The sequence below is a fragment of the Salvelinus sp. IW2-2015 genome, linkage group LG6.1 (assembly GCF_002910315.2).
Source record: "Salvelinus sp. IW2-2015 linkage group LG6.1, ASM291031v2, whole genome shotgun sequence".
Lineage (NCBI taxonomy): Eukaryota > Metazoa > Chordata > Actinopteri > Salmoniformes > Salmonidae > Salvelinus > Salvelinus sp. IW2-2015.
In genome coordinates, this window is record NC_036845.1 from 20,337,634 (window position 1) to 20,354,878 (window position 17,245).

General features: G+C 42.4%; 2 protein-coding genes across 2 annotated transcripts in view; both read left to right on the forward strand.

Annotated features, from left to right (window-relative positions):
* The window catches only part of dop1a (DOP1 leucine zipper like protein A), a 42,134-nt gene extending 35,103 nt beyond the window's left edge, over positions 1–7,031 (forward strand). Inside the window, exons 35-46 of the mRNA XM_070443837.1 lie at positions 825–891; positions 1,238–1,382; positions 1,765–1,844; positions 2,334–2,443; positions 2,651–2,800; positions 2,929–2,990; positions 3,147–3,299; positions 3,490–3,626; positions 4,028–4,083; positions 4,472–4,636; positions 4,977–5,106; positions 6,415–7,031. Of these exons, the coding sequence (XP_070299938.1) occupies positions 825–891; positions 1,238–1,382; positions 1,765–1,844; positions 2,334–2,443; positions 2,651–2,800; positions 2,929–2,990; positions 3,147–3,299; positions 3,490–3,626; positions 4,028–4,083; positions 4,472–4,636; positions 4,977–5,106; positions 6,415–6,723 (1,564 nt within the window). The 3' untranslated portion in view covers positions 6,724–7,031. The remainder of the gene's footprint in view (positions 1–824; positions 892–1,237; positions 1,383–1,764; positions 1,845–2,333; positions 2,444–2,650; positions 2,801–2,928; positions 2,991–3,146; positions 3,300–3,489; positions 3,627–4,027; positions 4,084–4,471; positions 4,637–4,976; positions 5,107–6,414) is intronic.
* A 5,193-nt stretch (positions 7,032–12,224) lies between these two features.
* Positions 12,225–17,245, forward strand: part of snap91a (synaptosome associated protein 91a) — a 67,199-nt gene continuing 62,178 nt past the window's right edge. Inside the window, 1 exon segment of the mRNA XM_070443838.1 lies at positions 12,225–13,154. Within this exon segment, the coding sequence (XP_070299939.1) occupies positions 13,025–13,154 (130 nt within the window). The 5' untranslated portion in view covers positions 12,225–13,024.

The window sequence follows — 17,245 nt, forward strand, 5'->3', positions numbered from 1 at the left end:
AGCGTTCTAAGCCACTGCATCTCAGTGCAAGAGGCTTCACTACTGTCCTAGGTTCGAATCCAGGCTGTATCACATCCGGCCGTGATTGGGAGTCCCATAGGGCGCCGCACAATTGGCCCAGCGTCATCCGGGTTTGGCCGGGATAGACAGTCATTGTAAATAAGAATTTGTTCTTAACTGACTTGCCTCGTAAAATAAAAACATTTAATAAATAAAAAGTATGCAAGGCTCTAGCGATCAAGCTACCGAAGACCAGTCATTTTCAATAAGGGGAAGAAGACACAAGGATACATTTAAGCAATAAGGCCCGAGGAGGTGGGGTATATGGCCAATATACCGTGGCTAAGGGCTGTTCTTGTGCGCAACGCAGAGTGCCTGGACACACCCCTTAGCCGTGGTATATTGGCCATGTACCACAAACCCCCAGGTGCCTCATTGCTATTATAAACTGCTTACCAAAGTAAATTGAGCAGCTGATATACCACAGCTGTCAGCCAGTCAGCATTCAGGGCTCGAACCACACCGTTTATAATTAGCTAATAATCAAGTCGGAGGAGGAGGGAGAATCTTGCAAGCTAGCTTTGACACTGTGCTGGATACGCTAATATCCAACGTGACGTTGTGAGCCTGTTGTTTGGAAGCTACACCCACGAAGGGGGAGAGCTCTGCGATTCCTTACTACTTTGTAGTTTTTGGTATGACTGCGCTTTACAACGCTCTCTGAGACACTGACTTCTCTCACTTACACCATCACTCTCTTCCCCTTATCTACCCTTTTACATACGCAGCCACCAGACTAACCTATTCGTCTGTCTCTTCCCCAGAGTTCTGAATGAGTTCATCCTCAAGAACCCAAACCTAGAGAGCAAGAAGGACCAGCGGGAGCTGCAGGTAAGCCTCAGTCCCATGCAAAAGGATTCACTATTCTTCTATCTTTAAGATAATATTAATCGAGGACCACGCCCCGTCGAGGACCACTTTGGAATCAAGTGTTTTGAATAATACTTTTAAGTGCTGTCCTCTGGGAATACAATGTACCTATTGCTGAATATGTTTTTACCCAAATAAATTCAATTCAAGAGTTGCGTTCCATTATTTACCCCAGCATATCGATTAGATTGAAGCATGCATTTTATTTAAGTAGTATGGTTATTGTAATGAAGCCAGTATGATTATTCATCCTCCGTCCGTGTGTGTGTGTGTGTGTGTGTGTGTGTGTGTGTGTGTGTGTGTGCAGGATGTGACCCACAAGGTGGTGGAGGCCATCGGGACCATCGCAGGCTCCTCTCTGGAGCAGACCACCTGGCTGAGGAGGAACCTGGAGGTCAAGGCCTCGCCACAGATCATGGTGGACGGGACCAGCCTGGAGCAAGACGTAGAGGGTAGGAGCGATGAGAGGGCCCTGGCTGTCTGTGCTAGTTGTGTACAATACGTCAGCTTCGTGTTCATTGGGGCACAGGATTCTTATTGGACAAGTCCAGGGTAGTCCCTCCCTGTTTCAGTCCGTTTTCTTCCGTTTGGTCCCTAATGAACACAACCTTAATCGGGAATGTGCAGATTAGAGGTGTTTCTTGGGTGACTGAATGTATGGCTGTGTTTTCAATATCCACACTATCATACCACTTAGAATGACCCAATGTATTGGGAATGCATTCAAAGGGGTACGTTCTTTTAGTGTGGATATTTGATCGTGCACACGAACAGCATGTGTCTGCATGTGTGTGTGCTGCGTATGATCTGTCACTAATGGCGTGTGTGTTTCAGATCTAATGCTCACAGTGATGGAGGCGTCCAGCTTCACTCCATCTGTGTACAGCGTTCACGCCCTCACACTGCTAGCGGAGGTAAAACACCAAGCGTACTGTCTGGCAGTCCATCTGTGCATCCTCTCCACTCACGGCTACCAACAGCCTTGCTTCTGCTATTAGGACCCACACACAGTCTACTCACACTCAGCTGATTTACGATCAGCTCTCCCTTCCCCAGGCCCAACCTCAATCATTATTAGCAAAACAATACATCCTTCCTTGGACACTGTCGCTGTTGAAGCCAGATAGAAACTGGAGGCACTAAGTGTGCCTCTCTTGCTTTAGTGTTATAAACAGACCTCCCTCCATTGTTTAGGATTATGTCACTCTCATGTGACCCGTTTACTCGTTGCAGTGCATTAGTGTTTATTGGTCGGCTTATGTCTGCTGTAGTGCAAGGATGTATCTTTTAAAGCAATATTGCAATGTGCTAAGTTTGATATTACTTTTTAGTGTAGTATGCTGTTGCCATGTATCCTATCTGAACAGTGCAGAGTATTGAGAGTAGTGATTGTGTGTTGTCAGGTGCTGGCCCATCTCCTAGACATGGTGTTCTACAGTGATGAGAAGGAGAGGGTGATCCCCTTACTGGTGAACATTATGCACTATGTCGTGCCCTACCTCCGCAACCACAGGTAAGGATGGACCAGCCAATACACTACACTCCTTCACTAGAGCCTAGAGCATGCCCAGGTCCTCAGTTACACTAAATAACATGCACATGGGATCTGCCAAGGAAACACTCCCAAGCTGTATAACTAGGGCCTAGTATTTCCTGGTCAGGTTAAATCTGGGTCCTATCTCCAATGTGCAGTGTGTCTCTGTGCCCTCTTCCCTGGCAGTGCCCACAACGCCCCCAGCTACCGGGCGTGTATCCAGCTGCTGAGCAGCCTGAGTGGGTACCAGTACACCCGGCGGGCCTGGAAGAAAGAAGCCTTCGACCTTTTCATGGACCACACCTTTTTCCAGATGGATTCCTCCTGTGTCAGCCAGTGAGTTGAGAATTGTTGAGTGTGTGTGTGTGGGGGAGGGGAACGATGGGGGACGGGGATCATGTATTTTTGTTATATGCGCTTCATATAATAGGATTCTATCTGACGTCCTCTCCTGTATTTTCCAGTTGGAGAGCCATCATTGATCATCTTATGACCCACGACAAGACCACGTTTAGAGATCTTATGAGTAAGTATAATTGAGTAGGCCGATTCTTCTAAATGAGAATTTCTGTGTGTATATAATTTCTGTGTATAGTTGTATGTGAGCTGTACAGGTAAATATATGGGTAGATATTATATTAGAACTGTTATAGTGTAGCAGTTAACGCGCGTGTGTCTGCAGCTCGTGTGGCGGTGGCTCAGAGCAGCTCTCTGAATCTGTTCTCTAACCGAGACGCAGAGCTGGAGCAGAGAGCCATGCTGCTCAAACGCCTGGCCTTCACCATCTACAGCAGCGAGGTGGACCAGTACCAGAAATACCTACCTGACATACAGGGTAAACACGCACATGCAGACAGGCATGCACACAAACACATACCCCCGCTTACACACACACACACACACACACACACACACCACTAAGAAATAAACACACACATTCTTCTTTTTTCAAATATTTACACACACACACACAGCGATGGAGTATTGACTTATGAGTGTGTGTGTGTGTGTGTTTCCCCTATCAGAGCGGCTGGTGGAGAGTCTGCGTCTGCCCCAGGTGCCCATCCTCCATGCCCAGGTGTTCCTGTTCTTCAGAGTTCTACTGCTGCGCATGTCTCCTCAACACCTCACCTCACTGTGGCCCACCATGATCACTGAACTGGTGAGAGACACTAGAGCACGCTACAAACTAGCACCACACAAAAAATTTACGCACTTAGTCTCACACACACACAAGCGACAACTGCTGATGAACAGCCTGATGAAGGCCTACGCCAAGCCCAAACACCTCTGCGTTTGTTTGTCCTGCTGTTTATAAATATTTCAATAGAATTTCCAGGATAATGAAGGCTTTTAAAAAAAAGTAATGAGTGTCTTGATTGGATAAGTAAGCCCCACTGTTATTCTTGCAATACTTTTCGATTGCTGAGTTGGTTATCATCCCCTTTGTCTCAAACTACTGTACTATAAAATCGTCGACCAAGATAATAGATTGTTATATATAATCCGAACATTGTGTGGCTTTTCTCCTATTTACTTACCTATGTATTTCCTCCCTCTCAGGTTCAGGTCTTTTTACTCATGGAGCAGGAGCTTACTGCAGACGAGGACATGTCAAGGTAACTGTCAATCCACCAAATGGGAGTGGACATTGATTAATACATGACAATGAGAGTGTGTGTTTTTCCTGCCATAGAAATGTGACTTGATGATGATGGATTGGATTTATCGAGTTTTCAGGTGCTCAACGCGATTTAGATTGTATGGTGGGGAAACATCCACTACCAATGTGTATCTTCAACCTGGGTGACTTCGTAGGGCTGGTTTCCTGGACACAGATTACGAATAGACCTGAAATGTAAAAGCACGTTCAATGGAGATTCTCTGTTGAGAGTGTATTTGAGTCCAGGGCTAGGTTTAATCTGTGTCCAGGAAACTGGTCCGTACTGTCTGAGTCTATGCTGTGTGTATGCATTGGTCATGTTTCCGTCTGGGTTTGACCTGTAGGACGTCAGGTCCATCGGTGGCTGGCCTAGAGACCACCTACTCTGGAGGGAACGGTTTCTCCACCTCCTACAACAGCCAGCGCTGGCTCAACCTCTACCTGTCTGCCTGCAAACTGCTGGACCTGGCCCTGGCCCTGCCCTCAGAGAGCCTGCCCCAGTTCCAGATGTGTGTACTAACCCACTACTCGTGCCTGGATTCATACACTCACATACAGTACAATTATCTGAAGACTGTAGTGCACACTGCACTATTTCATTTAGATTTTTTTGGAAGGTATAAAAGGTTTAAGCACGTACTTTAATGTGTTATGAAACACAATCTATGTTGCAACACTTTTACCCAATGAGGTCCTCAAGCCTTTTCACACTATCGTACTGAATGAAACCATTCAGTGATGGCTCATATATTTTCCTGTCCTTTCCATCATAAATTGTGTGTTTTTTGCTCAGAAGTGTGAAAAGGTTTGTGTGTGTAATGTTTGGGCATTGGCTGTGTTCTTTCCCAGGTACCGTTGGGCCTTTATCCCCGAGGCATCTGATGACTCGGGCCTGGAGGTGAGACGACAGGGGACCCACCAGAGAGAGTTCAAACCCTATGTTGTCCGACTAGCCAAGCTGCTGAGGAAACGAGCCAAGGTAACCGCTCTGGTCTACCAGCAAGGCTGGACATAGACCCACATTAGCAAAAGTGACCAATGACCATGGTAACTTTAGCTATTACTGACATTTGGTACAACTTACTGTACCCCTAAGGCCAGTAGTGTAAGAGCCTGGACACAGCAGGCTGAAAATCTTTTCTGAAGGCTATCAGTGGGCGAACATCAGCTGCAGTCCACACGGTGTGTTCCAGGGGCCACCTGCCGGGTGGTCGAGAGTGATGGCAGTCTTTCACGATTCAACATGTAGAATCTTGGAGGAGCGTCAGGAATAGCTTCACACCCTTGAGGCAATCAGAGCGCTAGGGCGTTTTCGCCACGTGACAACAAAAATGAAATTGAGCAATGTAAATGTCAGCTGTAGCCTGGACAGTGTGTTCCAGCAGGTTTTGTACTTATATTAATTTTTTTAAACAAATTGTTAGAAAGATTCTGGCAGACAATCCAGTCAGATAATGGCACACCAACAAAGCACATACACTACCATTCAAAAGTTTGGGGTCACTTAGAAATGTCCTTGTTTTTGAAAGAAAAAGAAAAAAAATTGTCCATTAAAATAACATCAAATTGATCAGAAAAACAATGTAGACATTGTTAATGATTGTATTTGACCATTGTAGCTGGAAACCGCAGATTGTTTTAAATGGAATATCTACAGTACATTTATCAGCAACCATCACTCCTAGCTAATCCAAGTTTGTTTATTTAAAAATCTAATTGATCATTAGAAAACCCTTTGGCAATTATGTTAGCAAAGCTGAAAACTGTTATTCTGATTAAAGAAGCAATAAAACTGGCCTTCTTTAGACTAGTTGAGTATCTGGAACATCAGCATTTGTGGATTAGATTACAGGCTCAAAATGGAGAGAAATAAAGAACTTTCTTCTGAAACTCATCAATCTATTCTTGTTCTGAGAAATGAATGCACAACTGAGCAAGAGGACAAGTACATTAAAGTGGTTTGAGAAACAGACGCCTCACAAGTCCTCAACTGGCAGCTTCATTATATAGTACCCACAAAACACCAGTCTCAACGTCAACAGTGAAGAGGCGACTCTGGGATGTTGTCCTTTTCGTTTCCAGCTACAATAGTCATTTACAACATTAACAATGTCTACACTGTATTTCTGATCAATTTGATGTTATTTTAATGGACCAAAAAATTTGCTTTTCTTTCAAAATCAAGGACATTTCTAAGTGACCCCAAACTTTTGAACGGTAGTGTACATATAATATATTCATAGCTGTATAAAGTCACAACTGTCTGTTTCCATCCCTTCGTCCATAGAAGAACCCAGAGGAGGACTGTTCCCTGCGTACTCTGTCCTGGGAACCGGGCCACCTCACCCTGACACTCTACATGATCCGCAGCATGGAGCAGCTCCTCCCCTTCTTCAACCTGCTCAGTCAGGTGTTCAACAGTAAGGCCAGCAGCCGCAATGGCCCTACCCACAACGCCGCCCCTAGCCACTCTGGCCACTCCTTCCCCAACAAGGAGGGCAAGCTGGAGAGCCAAAAAGTGTTCTGGAGCCGGGCACGGCAGAACATTGAGGAGATGGTTGAGAAAGACTTTTTAGAGGGCCTTATCAAGACGTGAACATGAGGGACAGAGGGAAATGTATTTTCCGAGGCGATATATATTAATTAAAAACATTAGTGAATAAAACTAATCTTGTATATAATGGAACATATTAGGGACATAAACCATGGAACTAAAAATACATCTGTTTTCTGTTTTTGTATTTATGACTATTTTACTTTTCAAAGGCTTTTAATTATTTGTATATAAAGGGCAGCTGTGAAGACTGATTTTGACAGTTTGTGTAAGCCCTCTGGGACAATGTGAAGATGCTGTGCAATTCTATATGGTTGTGACTTACTGAATTAAAGACTTCATGAGATCCACATGCCCAGTGTGTCTCGGTCTCACCCTCACCATGGACAGACATGTTATTTGAATTGTTTTGAGCATCATAGAGTGGAAAGCACTTAAAGATCCAGTGCAGCTGTTTTTATCTCAATATCACATTTCTGTTTAGCAATTAAGTACCTTACTGTGATTGTTTTCGATTAAAATTGTCAAAAAATAATAATAGCTTCTTGGCGAAGAGCAATTTCTCAAGCAATAATTTTTGCTAGGACTGTCTGGAAGTCGTCTGAGTGGAGAGAGGAAAACTGAAAGCTAGCTGTTATTTGCAGAGGTTTGGAACTCTCTTATTAGTCTATTCACCAGGCAGAACAAAACTATCCCACCAGAACAGGCTGATATTTCAGTCTGTTCAAACCGCTGTCACACTGAAAGTGTGTGGAAACATAAAACACAGGAAAATCTGTTTTTACTGCACTGGGCCTTTAACATGTTCTCTCACATTGTACATAAATAGTGTGATTGATTTGTGCCATTTTGATGTGTAATTTCATATATAGGGTTGGGGACAGAAACTGTAGTTTGAGCTTATTTTGGCTTCATGACTAATAGAATGAATAATTAGAATGTTGCCACACATTTTGGCCAGTTACATCCACCACTTTCTGAAATATGATATTGGATAGATTCGAAAAGACAAACTACAATAACATTAGTATAATAAGACTAATACATTCCTCTACAAGGTCTTGCAGCAGGAGGATTTTTTGGAAGTCTTCCTCAAGCATGAAAACATCCTCACAAAGAGGGAGCGCTTGCATGGTTTCTCCTGTGGCTGAGAGGTAGATTTTCTGGCAATATGTACGGTGGTAGGCAGGAGAGAGGGTTGACATGAACATGAATTTGTGTCTGTCAAACATTTTCCTCACAACTTTAGTATTTACTGTAATGACTGTCCATGTTGAGGCATTGGAAGTACGTTAAAGGCCGAAACATTCTTGATTGACAGAATAAAATGTAAAGATTTGTTTCATTTTATGTACACAGTTAAACATAACCATATACTAAAGGGGTCTTAATGTATGGACTTACAAATGCAATAGTCATCCTCGTGGACAATCTTAGCCTGGTCCCGTGCTGCCTCTGAGGCCTGGCTGTTCTTTATATATATGCAATGCCTTTGAAAATTATTCAGACCCCTTCACTTTTTCCACATTTTGTTAGGTTACAGCCTTATTCTAAAATTGATTAAATAGTTTTTTCCCCTCATCAATCTACACACAATACCCCATAATGACAAAGCAAAAACAGATTTTTTGCAAATTTATTAAAGATAAACTGAAATATCACATTTTCATAACTATTCAGACCCTTTACTCAGTAATTTGTTAAATCAACTTTGGCAGCGATTACAGACCCGAGTCTTCTTGGGTATGACACTACAAGCTTGGCACACCTGTATTTGGGGAGTTTCTCCCATTCTTCCTTCAAGTCCGGGCTCTGGCTGGGCACTCAAGGACATTCTGAGACTTGTCCTGGAGCCACTCCTGCGTTGTCTTGGCTGTGTGCTTAGGGTCATTGTCCTGTTGGAAGCTGAACCTTCGCCCCAGTCTGAGGTCCTGAGTGCTCTGGAGCAGGTTTTCATCAAGGATCTCTGTACTTTGCTCCATTCATCTTTGCCTCGATCCTAACTAGTATCCCAGTACCTGCCACTGAAAAACATCCCCACAGCATGATGATGGCACCACCATGCTTCAATCAATCAAATATATTTATAAAGCCCTTTTTACATCAGCTGATGTCACTAAGTGCTATACAGAAACCCAGCCTAAAATCCCAAACAGCAAGCAATGCAGATGTAGAAGCACTGTGGCTAGGAAAAACTCCCTAGAAAGGCAGTGTCGTGACATTGGTACCATTAATGCGATGGTGATTATTTTATCAAATCAATGAACTATGTTTAATTATTCCGATGATTAAATTAATCATGTCACAATTATCTCATTAGCAATCTTGGGGCACCACGGAAAAAGTTTGTTTAATGAGTTACCATTTCCCGAATTAACTCCAAGGATATAAATATATCATCATACCAGTCATCCATTAATTCTCATTATTCCCTTGTCAGTCTCATTCTGAACGTTGTGGACTTCAAATCTGCAAGAACCCTAGTCTCCATCATGAATCAGCGATACACAAATTGGCTTAATTATTTATTTACTAACTAACTAAATAATCGCACAGAATTAAATAAACACACACACAGGATAGATTGTACATTGGTTACTAACATGATGCAATGAAATGAAGTTTTAAACCATTTCTCAGCCGTGTAGCCACCGCTTCACGTTTTCTGGTCTGGTAGAGATTTTCTTCTCTGTTGAAAGTTTCAGAGTTTCTAACCATTTCGTACCTTTCAGCTCACGCTGTCGGTCAACCTGGTCTAATATGTTAATTATTCAGCAAGTACTTTTAAGCACTCGCCTTAGAGGGCGGTTCCATCCCGTTGAAATGTTGTTTCAATGTCCAACCTTTTGATGTTACAGTACTGCAAAATCTCTCTGATGTGACAAAGGGATTTTTAACTTCCATTTCTGCAGAGTGGGAGAGAGCGTTCCTGCAAGGTATTTATGACCATCATAAAACTTGCCAACCCCCCCCCCCCTTCCTCTCTGATCCTCACCCAGGAGGAAAAGTCATGACAGCAGGATCCTAGGAAGAACATGCTTGACCCTTAGTATAAGGTTCTTACTGTGGAATGCAGTGTTTTGTTTTTTTACCAGACATAATGGTTCCAAAAAGTTATATTTTTTTATAATCTGTCCATATAACATTCTTCCAAGAGTCTTGATTATCATCCAGGTGCTTCTTGTCAAACTTGAGTAAACTTTTTTGATGGCATGGGTAACATATTAGAAAGATAGAAACATATTCTATTTACAATAAAAGTGACTCCAAAATGACACAATACATTTTCTACCATTAATTTCTATTGGGCACAAAAATCTGAAACGCAAAGATAACAAACAGCAAATGTATCTAACAGGTTTGTTGAGTCACAAGCTTGATGTAATTATTGTGCTTGGAATATGGAACCAAATACTAAACTTTTGGCTACTTTAATACACATATAAGTGAATTTGTCCCAATACTTTTGGTCCTCTAAAATTGGGGGAATATGTTTAAAAAGGGCTGTAATTTCTTAATGGTTCCCCGATATGGATGAAAATACCCTCAAATTAAAGCTGACAGTCTGCACTTAAACCTCATAGTCTTTGTGTCATTTAAAATCCAAAGTGCTGGAGTACTTAGTGAAAACAACAAAAAATATTTCAATGTCTCAATACTTTGGAAATCATTGTATACTGTAGGTTTCATGCTTTACCTGCTTTCCACCTACTCCGGAAGCATGGAATGTAAGTTATTTTCAATATCTCGCTCCACTTGTTAAAAAACATTAGATCAAAGTAGACTACAAACGTCTTATGAGCAAAATATGGACAAGTGAATGGGGACGATAAATTCGACACCTGGTGGTGTTGTCACGCTCGTTATAATGAGTGGACCAAGATGCAGCGTGGTATAGTTCCATCCTCTTTATTTGGACGTGAAACTCACAGAAAACAATAAAGCACGAAAATGTGACGCGAATGTAGTGCTCGCAGGCAACTATACATAGACAAGATCCCACAAAGCACAATGAGGAAATGGCTGCCTAAATATGATCGCCAATCAGAGACAACGATAAACAGCTGCCTATGATTGGGAACCATACCAGGCCAACATAGATATATAATCACCTAGATAACCCACCCTAGTCACACCCCGACCTAACCAACAGAGAATAAAACGTTCTCTATGGTCAGGGCGTGACAGGTGTCATAAAGATGATCTCATAAAAGGCCTGCACCTGACCTTACAAGCAACCAGAGAAGGCTAGGCCTAGACATTTAAGCTAAAAACAATTATAAATAGGCTATTATTAGTATTATTAGTCCTTATAGCCTACAATAAAAATATATATACACTACCGTTCAAAAGTTTGGGGTCACTTAGAAATGTCTTTGTTTTTGAAAGAAAAAATAAATAATTGTCCATTACAATAACATCAAATTGATCAGAAATACAGTGTAGACATTGTTAATGTTGTAAATGACAATTGTAGCTGGAAACGGCTGATTTTTTATGGAATATCTACATAGGTGTACAGAGGCCCATTATCAGCAGCCATCACTCCTGTGTTCCAATGGCACGTTGTGTTAGCTAATCCAAGTTTATCATTTTAAAAGGCTAATTGATCATTAGAAAAAAGAAGCAATAAAACTGGCCTTCTTTAGACTAGTTGATTATCTGGAGCATCAGCATTTGTGGATTTGATTACAGGCTCAAAATGGCCTAAAGCAAAGAACTTTCTTTTGAAACTCGTCAGTCTATTCTTGTTCTGAGAAATGACGACTATTCCATGCGAGAAATTGGCAAGAAACTGAAGATCTCGTGCAACGCTGTGTGCTACTCCCTTCACAGAACAGCGCAAACTGGCGCTAACCAGAATAGAAAGAGGAGTGGGAGGCCCCGGTGCACAACTGAGCAAGAGGACAAGTACATTAGAGTGTCTAGTTTGAAGAAACAGAAGCCCCACAAGTTCTCAACTGGCAGCTTCATTAAATACTACCCCAAAACACCAGTCCCAATGTCAACAGTGAAGAGGCGACTCTGGGATGCTGGTCTTCTTGGTGGAAGGTGTTTTTGGTGGAAACCAATTGAGGACAGCGCCATGATGCTGAAATGGTTTGAGATCCATAGACTGGGCAGCACTTATGGACAGCGCCATGGAGCTGAAATGGTTCTAATATAAATACTTGAAGGTTTCTCTATCATCACCAATAGATGCGCAAACATATCATTGTGAACAAACCATTCTTCTCAGGGAATCCAGAGGAAAAGACAAACAGACTTCCAAAGGGGATTACATATGAAAGCATAATAAGCAGCGTAATACAACACAATATAGTTGAGTCAGGGAGCTTTCCAAATCATTCTCCAGCACTGGCTAGATCAGCTGTTGGTTACTCATGCCTATCAGTTGCATCGTTGGCTTCTGTAGTCCCCTTTAAGAACTCGCCTCGCCATTGGGATGCAGCCCGCTGATTATATCGATGCTGCTACTAGCCTACTGGGTTCTTAAATGACGTGCCATCTGACTCAGACGAGGGGGAGGAGTGAGATAATAAATAAATAAACAAACAAGGCAAATCCACCTCCTCAGTTTCAAGCATCGTCGGTGGTGAACGGTGGATCACTGGGAGGAAAGAACGCCACTGTTATTTAATGGCCCATAAATTGAGAGGCGAAATAGTTGGCTGAAAAACTGGGGTCCTTGGCGAGGAATATAGTCCTTCGCTGGAAGAGAGAAGGACGCGTTGTCGGTCGAGCATCATCCACAGCGAACCATCATTTTATAAGGAGGAGACCATCCAAACCGTTACAGTAAGGACTTTAGAATAGAATAACCTACAAGTAATTGAACGGATATTTAATTGTAAAACATTTATTACTAATGTAGAATTATACAAATCAAACATTGCAAAAAATAAATACCCGTTTATAGACAATTACAACGAGAAGGTATCATAGAAAATAAATCGACCTCATCTCTCGATTTGCCTTTTTGTATTGCATATTGAGGATAAATTGCACCTCTGTTAGCCAATAGGCCAATCTCATTTATCAAATTGAGTTCATATAGCATGGGCCAGGGCTAAGTAAGGCATAGGCTATCAGTAAATTGACTCGAGAGGAAAGCACGACGCAAGCGTATTTGTCATTATTATTTGTCAAGCATCCTTTTCAATTTGTCGTTTCATTTCCGATCTCAGAACATTTCCCCATATCTAGGCTGAGAGTATTTTTTACCTATATCCACCTCCCCAGTGGATTTTTAAGGGCAGTCTGGAATACCACGACTGGTTGTGCTTTGGGGGGGGACCATTTTTGACGTTTGATTCGTGAGGTTTGACGCCACGGAGAGAAGATGTCGGGGCAGACGCTGACGGACCGCATTGCCGCGGCGCAATACACCTTGACGGGATCGGAGGTTGCTCGAGCTGTCTGCAAAGCCACCACTCATGAGCAGACAGCACCCAAGAAAAAACACCTGGAATGTAAGCATGGCCTCCCCTCCCATCTCTAAACACACCTTACAAGTACTGGTTCCCTGCCTGTGTTTGTGTGTGTGTGTGTGTGTGTGTGTGTGTGTGTGTGTGTGTGTGTGTGTGTGTGTGTGTGTGTGTGTGTGTGTGTGTGTGTGTMRSTGTGWMTMWYTAATATTATACCTATCAGTGGAGGCTGTTAAGGGGAGGACGCTCATAATGGAGCAAATGGAGTGTCATCAAACTATGTGTTTCATGTATTTGATACTAGTCTACTCATTCCGCTCCAGCCATTACAACGAGCCTGTCCTCCTCAATTAAGGTGCCACCAATCTCCTGTGATACCTATACCCATATTATAATATTATTAAATCAATAGTAATGATTCGCCATCTTCATTTGCTTGTGTGAAATAAAAATGTTCATCATGTAGACCTAAAACAAATGATTTTTTGCTTTAGCCAGACTATCCAGGCCCCTTGCCAGGCATCACCGATCAATATTGATGCCTGCTGTGCTCATAAAAGGGGCGGTTAGACTGAAGTAGTCAACTTCGAGCCAGGACATTGAACAGAACAGAGCCATCAGCCTCCTACCTCTGCATCCTTCCTTCCACCCTCATTTGAGAAATAAGTGATCTGATATGGGTGAAATGGTGGAAGCTATGGGATAGAACCATTGCTTACACCTAGCAATTTTTGTTAGATCAGGGATTACCTCAAAGAAGAAAGGAAGGAATGAAGGAAGGAAGGCAGGCAGGCTATGTTTTTAAAGCATTGGATCAGGGCCTCTATCTGTCTGAATAATAGATTCCTGCACCAATGTTGCTAAATGCATAATGCGAAAGGTCAAAGGTCCTGTTGTCACTACTACTAACACAGGCTTGTACCTCGGGACCTGGCCAGTTTGAGGAGGTATTGGAGGCGGAGTGGCACTGTCTGTCAGCTGTGTCTGGTATCAAAGCCCCACTTTGTTAGATGGTGATGAGATACAAGGTTTTTTTCTTCAGGTTTTGCCTGACAAGTACATAGGAAACCCGATGTGCTGAATTTACTTCTTAGTTTCAGAGTTGTATTTTACTAAATGTCTGACACTCCCAATATACACTGAGTATTACAAACATTAGGAACGCCTTCCTAATACTGAGTTGCACCTCCAACCTTTTGCCCTAAGAACAGCTTCAACTTGTCAGGGCATGGACTCTACAAGGTGTTGAAAGCGTTCCACAGGGATGCTGGCCCATGTTGACTCCAATGCTTCCCACAGTTGTGTCAAGTTGGCTGGATGCCCTTTGGGTGGTGGACCATTCTTGATACACACAGGAAACTGTTGAGTGTGAAGCATCCGTCAGCGTTGCAGTTCTTGACACAAACCGGTGCGCCTGGCACCTACTACCATACACCGTTCAAAGGCGCTTAAATCTTTTGTCTTGCCCATTCACCCTCTCAATGGTGCACGATCCATGCTTCAATTGTCGCAAGGCTTAAAAAATTATTATTTAACCTGTCTCCTCCCCTTCATCTACACTGATTGGGATCATATAGGGATCATATAGCTTTCACCTGGTCAGTCTATGTCATGGAACGAGCAGGTATTCTTAATGTTTTGTATACTAAGTGTATACCCCTGTATGCGATTATGTGTAAGCATTTGAAAGATTATACACTCCTACCTGAGAGAATCTTTGTCATGGGTGTCCAGGTCAGGCACCAGATCAATTTAATCCAAAGGCCTCTGATTTGCATCAGGCCTACATTATCACTGATGGCAGGTGGCTTGTTTGCCTCACTTTCTCCCTAAGGACCATTGGTGATCAGTCTGTGGCAATTAGGCCAAGAGAGTCTGCTTGCCAGGATGATAGCCCAATACTGCGCCAGCTAGGTAACCTAATGCTATAGTTTCTCCTTCTGTACATCATCAATATGAAAACCAAGAGTGACCTTGGAAAAACCTCACAGGGAATAATCAATCCACCCTCCTTGAGTCTGGGAGTAAAGCATATTTATGTTCTCCCCTTAATCATGGGATTGGGGATTGGAAAGCCCACCCCGGCCAATCATGTGTCAGCAATTATTTGACATCTCGGAAAGTGCAGACTCAGTGTCCTCTGCTCCTCATAGCCAGTCACTCTCGTTTAGTGCTCTGAGTATATGTGATGTCGACCCACTGACTAGCTCTAAGGGACAATGCTCTCCACTGAATACACAACAGGTTCACACACATAATATGCACGCACACACACACACACACACACACACACACACACACACACACACACACACAAAAAGTACATATGGCAAATAGTCTCATAATTAAATCAATCATTGCTGTGATATTACAAGTCTAATACAACTGCAATATAATCACAAGTATTCCCTTTTTAGTGGGAGGGTAGGGGAGGGAAAGGGGGATGTTTATATGAGTTGCGATCTGGGAGGGCTCTTGGAAAATGTATTTTTTTTTTTTTTTTTTTACGTACTGTGTTCTATGCTGATTATTGATTACTCATCTATTTACTTTTTATTTACTTTAAAATGAGATTGTACTCATTATTACATTTGCAACAAAGTCTTTTCCAGATTTTTAATCGTTATTAAGCTAACTGTGCTTTCTTGGAATTTACAGGGCATAAAAGGAGAAAAAAAAGCATACTAGTTGTTTTGATATTGTGAATAGGAAAGGAGTAGATATTGCCATGCTCCAGGAATCTCATATAATGAAGGATGAGGATGTAAGCAAAATAGAAAACAACAACTTGAAGTTGGCTGCCTTTTCTTCTGTTAATTAATAATAAAACAAAAGTGGTAATTGTTGAAGTCTCAAGTTTCAATGATCAAGAAGGGAGGAATACCTATGTGAAAGAAATATTTTCTGGCAAATTTACAGTACCAGTCAAAAGTTTGGACACACCGACTCATTCAAGGGTTTTTATAATTTTTTTAAACTATTTTCTACATTGTAGAATAATAGTGAAGACATCAACACTATGAAATAACCCATATGGAATCATGTTGTAACCAAAAAGGTGTTAAACAAATCTAAATATATTTTAAATATAGTAGCCACCCTTTGCCTTGATGACAGTTTTGCACACTCTTGGCATTCTCTCAACCAGCTTCATGAGGTAGTCACCTGGAATGCATTTCAATTAACAGGTGTGCCTTGTTAAAAGTTCATTTGTGGAATTTCTTTCCTTCTTAATGCGTTTGAGCCAATCAGTTGTGTTGTGACAAGGTAGGGGTGGTATACAGAAGATAGCCCTATTTAAAGACCAAGTCCATGTTATGGCAAGAACAGCTCAAAAAAGCAAAGAGAAATGACAGTCCTTCATTACTTTAAGACATGAAGGTCAGTCAACGTGGAACATTTCAAGAACTTTGAATGTTTCTTCAAGTGCAGTCGCAAAAACCATCAAGCACTATGATGAAACTGGCTCTCATGAGGATGGCCACAGGAAAGGAAGACCAACAGTTACCTCTACTGCGGCGGATAAGTTCATTAGAGTTAACTGCACCTCAGATTGCAGCCCAAATAAATGCTTCACAGAGTTCAAGTAACGGCACATCTCAACATCAACCTTTCAGAGGAGGCTGTGTGAACCAGGCCTTCATGGTCGAGTTGCTGCAAAGAAACCACTACTAAAGGACACAAATAAGAAGAAGTGACTTGTTTAGGCCAAGAAACATGAGCAATTGACATTAGTCCGGTGGAAATCTGTCCTTTGGTCTAATGAGTCCAATTTGAGATTTTTGGATCCAACCGCTGTGTCTTGGTGAGACACAGAGTAGGTGAACGGATGATCTCCGTATGTGTGGTTCCCACCGTGAAGCATGGGGGAGGAGATGTGATGGTGTGGGGCTGCTTTGCTGGTGACACTGTCAGGGATTTATTTAGAATTTAAGGCACACTTCACCAGCATGGCTACCACGTCATTCTGCAACGATAAGCCATCCCATCTGGTTTGCGCTTAGTGGGACTATCATTTGGTTTTCAACATTACAATGACCCAACACACCTCCAGGCTGTGTAAGGGCTATTTGACCAAGAAGGAGAGTGATGGAGTGCTGCATCAGATGACCTGGCCTCCACAATCACCCGACCTC